The sequence below is a fragment of the Halichoeres trimaculatus genome, unplaced genomic scaffold (genome assembly GCF_033239565.1).
Source record: "Halichoeres trimaculatus isolate MK-OKI-2021-1 unplaced genomic scaffold, fHalTri1.1 fHalTri1_scaffold_16, whole genome shotgun sequence".
NCBI classification, from domain to species: Eukaryota; Metazoa; Chordata; class Actinopteri; order Labriformes; family Labridae; genus Halichoeres; species Halichoeres trimaculatus.
The window spans coordinates 14,471,490-14,481,763 of record NW_027437194.1 but is presented as its reverse complement, the minus strand read 5'-3'; the positions used below and the strand labels follow the sequence as shown (position 1 = coordinate 14,481,763).

At 39.6% G+C, this 10,274-nt stretch overlaps 2 protein-coding genes across 2 annotated transcripts; both read right to left on the bottom strand.

The window, feature by feature from the left end:
* Positions 1–301: 301 nt before the first annotated feature.
* Positions 302–4,760, bottom strand: thap1 (THAP domain containing, apoptosis associated protein 1). Its single transcript, XM_074690507.1, has 3 exons — positions 4,562–4,760; positions 2,435–2,627; positions 302–2,241 (listed from the first exon to the last, which is right to left on the bottom strand). The coding sequence occupies exons 1-3, from the start codon at positions 4,630–4,632 to the stop codon at positions 1,840–1,842; spliced, it is 666 nt and encodes a 221-aa protein (XP_074546608.1). The 5' UTR covers positions 4,633–4,760; the 3' UTR covers positions 302–1,839.
* A 787-nt stretch (positions 4,761–5,547) lies between these two features.
* Positions 5,548–10,178, bottom strand: ccdc82 (coiled-coil domain containing 82). Its single transcript, XM_074689887.1, has 2 exons — positions 9,315–10,178; positions 5,548–8,485 (listed from the first exon to the last, which is right to left on the bottom strand). The coding sequence occupies exons 1-2, from the start codon at positions 9,864–9,866 to the stop codon at positions 8,255–8,257; spliced, it is 783 nt and encodes a 260-aa protein (XP_074545988.1). The 5' UTR covers positions 9,867–10,178; the 3' UTR covers positions 5,548–8,254.
* Positions 10,179–10,274: the final 96 nt, after the last annotated feature.

The following is a 10,274-nucleotide window of genomic DNA, read 5'->3' as shown; positions in this document are numbered from 1 at the left end:
TCATATGCATGTGAGTGAGTTATGTCATCAATGTTTTGAAAACTTTTGAACATGTGACAATGAAGTTACTTATTGAAATACCAAAGTGATTTTATAAAGGTAATTTTTTTTAACTATGGCATCTTTAAATGTATTTTTGAGAACAGCGCAGTATAACACTGTTACTGTCTGATCAGTCAGATTTCAAAACGTGTAGATCTGTGAGGACAACAGACAGGGTGGCTGTTATGGCTTCAGTGTCAGTGTAGACAAAATTCTGCACACACTATGATTTTTTTAATTACGCTTGTTAAGAAAAGAAAAACTAAATATGTAAAGCTTTCAAAGAAAACAAAGAAATTTTTCCAGAGAGCCTATGAAGTTTCACAAAGGTGATCAATAGTAACTTTTAAACATGATAGCATCATCACATTTGCAGGACTTCAGGGGCTCCATGTTTTCAAGCCCTGATTAAGTTGATAAAAACATCCCCAGAGACCTATTCATGACAAGGCAAAGGTCTGTTCAAGTCAAATTCTGTTTTTGTACAGAGTAAACATTAATTAACACCAAGGACTTTTGCTGCATTTTGATACTTTTTAGAGGCTAACACATGCTTTCTCTCTGTAAATAAATTGAGAACCAAGGCGAGCTGCACCTGTGAGTGCAAACTGACAATATTTTCATCCCTACTCGTATGTTTTTTAGCTGAAATCCTTGCAAAATTTCCATTTGAAGTTGGGGTGAGCCAATGTGAAAGCACCGTAGGAAATATATTTTTGTAAGTCTACTGATTACGAATGGACTGGGGTAACGACACTTCATCAAGTGACTCCTCGGCCCCGTTTACACAGCCACCTTTCACCCCAAAACACAAAAACTCAGCGAAAAATCCACAATCCTAAAACGGCATCCTGTCAAAGGATGAATAAAAACATCTGTGGATAAAAGGCTTTTTTAAGACAAAGACAGACATATTTGCACCTCTGTCTGTTTATAAGTGGGTTGCAACAGAATTCAAGTATTGACGATTATCATCCTCTTAAAGAAAGGAGCAATGTAGTGCTACAAAAATGTCAAAACAATCAAGATCTGCTGCTTTCTTTGTGTGTCCAGTGGCATTACCAGTGTCATTAAACCTGATGGGGGATTTTAGACAGCTAGTGGACTGAAGTTAAAGAAGGGGTATCTCGCTATTTTGGCACTTTTGCTGTCCTTTAACACTCACAACTCATTCTGAGAATTGGTTGGTAAAGTTTACAGCAGGCTGTAATTGACATTGTGTGAGTCCATTCTTGATATACATTCTCATAATTTAAGACATCAGACCAGAGAAGGGAAAGAGAAATGTGTAGCCTGTTTGAAGTTCACACACGCACAAAAAAAAAATTTGGCTTGTACAAGGGTTAACACGGTGGTTTTATTTATTTTTGCTGAAACCATCTTATAAACTCACCTTCCACCTCCAACCTGAACTTTTGCACAGCCTCTCCACCGATAATAAGACTCCAGAGAGTCACAATAACCTGCTGTGTTTCTATGCAGAGAAAGATTTTTATAGAGTTCCAGTTCAACCAAACCCCTGATATTCTTCTCAAAGTCGTTTCACTGCATCCCAAACAGAAAGACTATCAAATGTAAAGTAAAGTAAACAAAAAAAAAAAGTGATATGTAAGGAGTTTTTTTTTGTTTCCATCAAATCAGACTGAAGTTTTCCACATCCTTTGTTCCTTCCTGATCCAAAGTCCTCCAGATTTCAGCTCAGGGTTCGCTTACCCAGCATCTCTTCAGCAGACCGCCTGGCTGCTGCTGACAGCCTCCGGCTTAAACCCACCTCACTGATCTCTTTCTGCTCCTTGTTTACTTGATACCTTTCAATGAGTGGTAGACATGTTCCGGTAAAATCACATATCCCTCTCCTAAAACTGTGGGCAACTCACGTTTGGTCTTTGGCTTCACATACGCCGCCTTCAGCCTTTTCAGCTTAACCTCCTGCCGCCGACACTTCTGCTGCGCCGTCTTCAGCTTCTTCCTCAGGATCCCAAGCTGCCGCTCCAGATAATCGATGCGCTTCTTCTGCCGAGCCGAGTCCTCCGCCGTGTAGTTGTGATCAAAGGAAACTGACACTGTGTCACCCCAGATGTCAGGCATGCTCCTTGCAGGTTGCACCACTTCTTCCTTCATCACAGCTGCCACAGGGTCAGAGGTCAGAGGCAGAGGGAGGGGGAAGTGGATCTCTGAGGTGAAGGGATCCTCCAAGGTCTGAGGTAAAAAACACAAAGAGGGCGTGATTAACAAAACTATTTCAAGGTTTTGAGGTAATTCTGTGCAAAAAGACAAAAAGATAGGGTCTAACTGCACTGCAGCATTTAGAGTGTCTCCATGTGACAGCTCTTACACCCTGTATCAAATGTGTATCAACTCAGTGGTGGACAGGACTACTCTTGGGGCTCACCTTCATGCTGAGGTTAAACGTGAAGAGTGACGGCACAGCGTTGTCTTTCAGTACTCGGTTATTGCACTCCATCTTGAAGCAGTCTTTGGCAAAGTGCTCCGAGCAGATGTTGCTGTGCCTCGTCGGCTTGAAGTTGTTTCTCCTCATTGCTGCCACCCATTTACCACAAATATCTGGACGGGCCAGAGGAAACCTGAGAAAGATCAACATCATTAACAGGTGACTGAAGAGTAATAGAGAAGAAAAGCAGGTGAAACACAAACTGCAGTCATTACATCCTGGCTCCCATTAATGGTGATTGGATAATGTGTTTTTCTCTACACATTTTCTGTCTCCTTTTATTTTCAAGGGCAAAGTTTGCAACTTAACTTTTTGCTTACTTAAATTTTTATAAACTTCTTTAAACAGATGACATTTCGGATGCAGATGTAGCTGCAGCACAGTTTAGGGAGTCCTCATACCCTATACCAGCAACACCAGAACTACTGTAGTTTTGGCACTGGTTTCTAGAGGTCTATAACCCCTTTGTGTTAACAGATGGTAAAAAATCTTTGACAATTTAGTCTTAAGAATTCTAAAATACTTGGCTGAAAGCTCAAGATAGATTTCAGAATCCAAAATGGACTGAACCTTTAAAAAATAGATGAAAGGTTGAATGTGTGAGATCAGAAATTTGGGAAACAGAAGAAATATTTAGCATGACCTAAAATAAAATAAAGTAAAATGGTCAAATTTATAATCTTAAGACATGACTGAAGGTTTGAAAATGACAAAAACCTTAACAAAGGTTGATTGATGAGCTTATAATAACTGATGTATGTTTAAATAGAACAATTCCAGTTGAAATATGTTTCAATGGGCCTTAAAAAAATAATTTGGTAGACTTGTTCAGTAAAAGACCAGTAAAACCTGTGTTTTGAGAAGTACATCAACATTTTTCATCATGGAGTTTGGTAGTTTTACAGAGAGAGCGATCAAACTGAGTTATAACTGTTAACCATACTTCTGCGTTAGTGTCAAGGAAATTTGTATCAGAGGTCCACTATGAAGACATTTTCTCTGTTTAATGACCAGAAAGCACTTATGAAGCAAGGTTTTCTTTTTGGCAGCAGTAAATAAAATGTCTTACTCAGAAAATTACACTTGAAAGCTCCACTTTAATTCATGTTATGTTCCGAGTATTTCAAATGGTCAAAGTTCAATAAATACATACTGCTGTAATAGTAAAACTTGTCAGTTCAGTATCATAAACAACAGCCAAAAAGCAGTGGATAAACAACTAGACACTGAAAATGTTAAACTTTTGAAGAAAACGAGCAAATTATTTAATTAATATGTTACATTATTAGTTAAAAGGCGGCTGTGATAAAGTAAACACCATGCAGATAACTGAAAGTGGCCAGTGACTTGTTAGACCTACTGTGATCGACACGGAACTGAACCTTTCCCAAACACTTCCAAAGAAATCCTTTCCAATGAAGTTAGATTAATATGCATTGATAAATAAATATGGACTGCTCTCACATGCCCAAACATACATGGTCTCCAGATGTTTACACCGTTTAATCAGACAGGACTGTTGGCTAACATTAGCTTGTCAAGCAACAAGCAAGGGACTTCAAGCAGCTGTAACCAAACTCCGTTTAGATTTTAAATGAAGCAGGCATGCTTACCCCTGTCACACTGGTGTTTTATGAACACGTACAGTGTTCTGGTACATTCAGCAGACGATAAATATACGGAACTGTGGTTTAGTTAAGTGTTGATAGCAAATGAACTGGACATAAAGATTGTGGACAGGACGTTCTTAAACTTGTCACTTCACAGGAAGGGGATCTATGAGGCAAACTTGACACAAAACTGAGAATTAGTAATGGTGTAAGGTGAGTAATTAAAAACCCGATTTGTCCAGTGAAACCTACAGGGAAAAGAAACATAATTTCTTGTCGTGTATCATCCTTGTCCTGTTGACAAGTGGCCAACCCTAAAAAAGGTGGATTAGTGAAGGCGGACTGGTGCACTGCCTCAACTGTCTCGTGATACTATTCGCGGACGTTTCAGTGCTTATTCGTCATGTCTGGACAGCTAATACTTACTACTTCACACACACAGTTTAAATAAACCTACTTGTGGAAGGAAATGTCTTTGTCTTTGTTGTAGCGGTTCTTACAGCCATACGCTGAGCACGTCTGAACCATGGCTGCAGCCCGAATGACCTGCACTGAGACACGGACTAAACCTCAACGAAGCAGCGCTGCTGGATTTCCTCCGTGCAGGCTTCACTGCCATCAACAAAGATGGCGGCAAAGACGGAAATGCGGTCACGCGAGTACTTAACTTGTGCTACATTCATGTGCTCCTCGGGTGGTCTCGTTTCCAAAGTTAAATGTCAGTCTTCGATTACGATGTGTCTCTGCGGTAAAGTGCTCGTGAAAAGTGACATTTTGGTCCAGGTAAGGCACCCGCCTCATGTTGAGTAAAACATCGTGCTGAGGTCACTCTAAACTGTGAGACAACAAATGGTAGTACTATATTACGAATTCCATTGAGGTTAAAATCTGATAGGAACTGTATTACGAATTACTAAAAAGTTTCCACATATGAACGAAATACTGTTTGTTCACCATAAGAATATGAACACAATATGACTTCAGGTCGGTAAGTTGAACTCCAAAATCCTGCCTTGTTGTTCCGTCTTGATAAGAGTGCATTTTTCCGAAGTTTGCAACACCACCTGAATGCAGCAGTATCTCAACTAACGAAGACACAATACAAAGAATTATAAATTATGATCCGTTTGACATAATTAATCAAAAAGCTTTAATTGCTATAACGAAGTTTTACCAAAGCATCATGATTGATGTAGTCGTTAAATGCCAATCACTTGCCCCGGTAGAAATAGAGAACGTTTCTGGGTTTATTCTCTTAATAATTTGTAACGGAGGTTCAGCACTTTTTAATGTGGTTTTAACATTATAATGGAATTCTAAATAAAGAGCAAAAAATAACCTTTACACTACCAGGAAATTATTCCCAACACAACTTCAAGGTCAAAAAACAACCTTTATTTATAAAAGAAGTGTTTTCAACAGAGCAGATTGGTCTGACAAGCTTTATACAGCAATGAAAGCCCCAAAATACACTGAAAAACAAGTCAACACAGCACTGATATGTAACTTAAAGGTATGTTAGAGTGTGTATGTTACAATTCTGTTTTACACACTGAATCTAATAGTTGAGCAAAAGCAAAGGGAAAAAGGCCACAAGGCGCTTCCACACCTAAAATGTCAACTCAGTTTGAGCTGCTGTTCACTGAAACTGGACAAAAAATACTCTTTACAGTCAGTATTCTACCAGCTTACATTTGACTTATGGATAAGTCTGCATAACACATTTAATATATGATCAGTTATGCCTTTGTTTTCTAATGCAAGTGCACCAAAACACACCAATAGAAAGGAAGAAAGAAAGGAAGCAAAAGTAAAGTCAAAAAAGCCAAAGCGAGGAAAAGAAAAAAATGAACAGGATATTTAAAAAAATTATTTAGGGACAAGGTGTCCAATTTTTACATGAGTAAAGAAGCACTGTAGCAGTCTCGAGAAAGGAAGAAATGAGTAGAAAAGGAGCGTGAAAGCATGAAAGTGGGCTGCTCAGTAATTCTGTACACAAGAAACACTGCATTTCCTCTCCTTTGCACATGAATGTTTACAAAAAAGACAAATCAGTATGTGCAAAAACTAAATTGCAATCTGTTCACTGAATTATTCTAGAGTCTCTCATGAATTTATAGAAGAATAACAGAAAATGGTTTTTTTAATTCATCTTACGGTCTGAATCTTGTTTGTAAAGTTCTGTCCATCCTTTCTGTTTGCTCTAATGAAATTAAATTATATTGAAGTCAAAGATGTTAAAACAATCAGGCTTTATGTTTTGACTTGGAATACCTCCAAATTCTTGAATTATACTTATACAGAAATTTCTTTAAAATGTTTGTTGTGTCATCTTTGGTAGTTTTTGGAACTTTTGACCACATCTCACTGTCCTTCCTTGCCCAACCCGAGTGTCGCAGCAAGACCAAAGTATCATCTTTGGGTGAAAACAAAGCCATAACTTAAAGGACATCATTCAAAGTATCGTTGACCAGGCTGGAAATACATTAAACTCTCTTCAACAATGTCCAGACTTTCAGCACATCAACTTAAGCATGACTCTTTTACTCAGGAGTGAGACACAGCAGAAAGCCTCAGTAAAAAGAAATATCACTGAAGCTTGAACTTCAGATTTGCATCATCATTTACTTTTCCATGAAGTCAAAAATCAAAGTCCTATCAGTTAATTTAGAATATACAACCAAAAGTAAACAAACTTTGACAGGTTTCCAGCTTTATGGATCAAAAGAGAAAAAAAAGAGAATAAAAAGGGCATTTAAGGACAGAGGTCCTAAACGTCACAACTAGGACAGTTTGACTCTGGCCAGCAATTTAGTGGCCGCAGTTCACTGCAAAACCATTGCAGTTCTATTTTTGAGCTCAAGCTAAAGGATACAAGATTTATCCCTCAATAGGTCTTGTTTTAAAGTTTTAAACATATACAAGTGACAAAGACATAAAACAGAGTAAAGCAGCAAAGAAAATGTATATGTTCTGAATTAGTAGACAGAGAGGGATGAACAGAACTGCCAAACAATACTGACACTCCTGCAAGCACTGCCTTCATTTTGTAACAAATACAAAGCCACCATACATTTAAAACATATAGGTGTTTCAGTTTGTGGCTGAAATTGTTCCGTCTGGATCTTTGGCTGACTTCAGCAAGAAGCTGGTCATACCATGACATCATGACACAGAAATAAGAAGGTCTGCTTTGCAGGAACTGATTAAATCTAATGTTTTAACAAGTTAAAAGAAATTGATTGCAACAAAAAGAATCTGAGTGCTATTGTTGGGTACTTTCAATGTCTCTAAATACTGCATTACCCAGAAGCCTTGGCAGCCACTTGTTGTACACAGTAAGAGCTGTAGCAGTCAGTCAGAAAAACACATGGCCGCAACTTGAAGCTCTCTTTGCCATTGGTTGAGTTTGTATTCCTATATGATGAGCATCACATGACATGAGATGTCTGCTAACCTTGATGAAGTCCCGCCTACTGAGTAGCAACACAGGACTGCCTGAATGCTCACCCTCAAGGCTGCCTTTATTGTAGTGTGATCCTCCAGTTTGGAGTGTACTGCTGCTGATTTACTGTCACTATCCGTGTTTACTCAGTTCAATGATACATATATGTAACGCCGGGTCATAGTATGGGCTCTCTGAGGATCTTTCACCCCTCATATAACGACAGGAGTTAGGTTAAAACTCTGTAAAAGAGATTCACAGTAACTTTGCCATACCTGTTTACACCTTTGTCATCTAATACCATCTAATTTTTTCCTCTATACTAACATTAAAGTTATGTTTTTTTTATAAATTTTCTGGTATAAAGTTGTATTTTTTACATGATCGGGAGCTTCTGGATGTTTTAAATAGAACTGACTTGACTGGACATCTGACAGTTAATCAGCAGGAGTGTTTTTTTTTTTAAACTAAATTTTAAAGCATTTAATTTGTGTCCTATTTCAGGCACACCTAGAAATAAAAGTGTCATTGGGTAAGTGAGGCAGTCCATCTCTGTTTCTGTATGTGGCTTATGAAACCTGGTACCTTCATTCATTAGTGTTTCTGTTTCTGCATTAGATGGAGAAAAAACAGCACAAGATAACAGTTATGAGTCAGTTCAAAAGTTCTTCACATTCAGTCTCCATCTTAGTTCTCCTGCAGAGTCTACTCCTGTTCCTTCTCTTCCTTCTCCTCCTCATCGTCCTTCTCCTCACCTTTGTCGTTCTCCTCATCCTCCGGCTCCTCATCTTTGTCTTTTTTCTCATCTCTGCTTTCCTCATCATCATCCTCTGCAGGCTCCTTCTTGTTTCCGTTTTGTCCACTGCCTCTGTCTTTAACCTCACCGTCATCTGCATCATCCTCAGCTTCTTTAGACTCATCCTCATCACCCCCGCCCTGAAAATATGAACAAAAGTTCAACTTTGACTTCAGATTAGAGATGCACTGATGAGGAAAATATAGGCAGACTCTGATTCCAAGAGTATCGCAATTTAAGTTTGCACTAGTAAGTAAGGATACCGGCTGTTTTGGGGTCTCTCAAAGATATCAAAGTTCTAAATGTCATAATGTTCAATGTTCTAAACTGAGTTCTGTCTACAATGTGCAATTTCTGTGCAGTTACAGCTCTTTCTAGAGTTGTTTGTTTTCACCATTTGGAGTTTGCAATCCCACTATGGTAGCTAAGTGATATTTGTAAGTCCCTGTTATTACCTGGAGTCGCACAGCAACACTTCACAAGGTTCCTCATTTGAGAATGAAGGTTTTAAAAGTGTATCTTTTTCCATGGATACTACACACCTTAAGGAATTAAAATTAGAAATATCAAGACCCCCAAAATAAAACTTGGCTTTAGTACAAACTTCAATCTTATACCAACTTAAAAGCTTAAAAGGCCAGCTTACATGTGGCTTCAGAAAAGATTTCAACACCTTCCACCATATTTTTTTTTCTATTTTCTATCTGTGAGCATAAATTAATTATTAAGAAAATTTACCCCATCTTCTCTTTTCTGTTACCGTTTTCAGAAGGGTATGTGGTATTTTGCCATGGATCCTGACAGTATTGGCTGATATTAGAATTCAGTTGTCAGTGGGTTTATTTTTTTGAGTCAGTTTAGTCAGTCTGACATAAAATAGATTACTTTTTATATGTAAATATAACGTAGTTTTTGTGACTCTGATGCCAAACAGAGGGCTGTATTTGTCGTACGTGTCTTAAGTTTTACCTGCTTAATGCGGTTCCTCCTTCGGTTCGGGACCCGGGCCTTCATCCTCCGGGACAGAGCCAGCAGCTTGTTGTGTCTCTGCCTCTTCTTCGCCTTCTCCGCCTCCTCTCTCCGCTTCTCTTCTGCATGATCCGAGTCTGAATCGTCCTGCCGCTGAAGCCTGCTCCGCTTCTTGGGCTGCACCATCCTCTTCGGCTGGTTCCTGTCCGCTTTATCATCATCCTCATCCTCGTCCCCCTCGTCTTCACCGGGGCTGTAAGAAGAGGAGCTGTCGTCGCCTCCCAGAAACCTGCGCTTCCTGCGGGTCACGGAGCGGCTGTCATCACTGGAAGACGCCCCGGAGTCGCTGCGATCCCTGTCCTCCTGTTCGCTGTCTTCCTCCGGAGAGCTCTGGAAGTCGGATTGGGAACCAGAAGAGGAGGAGGAGGAGAAGGAGCCTTCGTCACTGTCGTCCAGGATGGAGGCGGGTAGGCCGATCTGCCGCTTCTTCGATGCGTCCACTTTGGTTTTCCGCATCGACGCGAACATTTTGCGCTTGTACAAGCTCTCCATGTCTGCACGCGGTACCGGAGCTCAGTGACATTAAACAGAGAACCGAACCAGAGAACCGAACTATTAACAAGCAAAGGTACAGCTAGTTAGCTTATTTCGTCTGCACGTCACAACAACTGCTGCATGATATTTCAGCAAATACACTAAATAACGTCGGAATTTACCTCCGTGCACCTCTGATTTGATCTCTAAGTGCGGTTACGTACAATATGCACGCGTCAAAAGTGGATTTACGCGTCAAATTCGGAAATTTGTGAGATATTCTTCTTACAGTAGCTAGCCGTCTGTTATTGTTGTTGCTCCAGCTTCTTCTTCGTCCGAGAGAATTATGATTCACAGTGTTTGGCGCCCCCTATGGCGTACAACGGCCACTGCTGGAAAGCCTTTTTAAAGGAATCCCGGGAATCT

Coding starts and splice junctions, on each gene's coding strand:
- thap1 (XM_074690507.1), bottom strand. CDS start 4,632: ATGGTTCAGACGTGCTCAGCGTATGGCTGTAAGAACCGCTACAACAAA. Junction 2,628..4,561: donor AAAGACATTTCCTTCCACAA/GTAGGTTTATTT, acceptor GATCTTTCTCAG/GTTTCCTCTGGCCCGTCCAG. Junction 2,242..2,434: donor CGTTTAACCTCAGCATGAAG/GTGAGCCCCAAG, acceptor TTTTTACCTCAG/ACCTTGGAGGATCCCTTCAC.
- ccdc82 (XM_074689887.1), bottom strand. CDS start 9,866: ATGGAGAGCTTGTACAAGCGCAAAATGTTCGCGTCGATGCGGAAAACC. Junction 8,486..9,314: donor GGAGGAACCGCATTAAGCAG/GTAAAACTTAAG, acceptor TCATATTTTCAG/GGCGGGGGTGATGAGGATGA.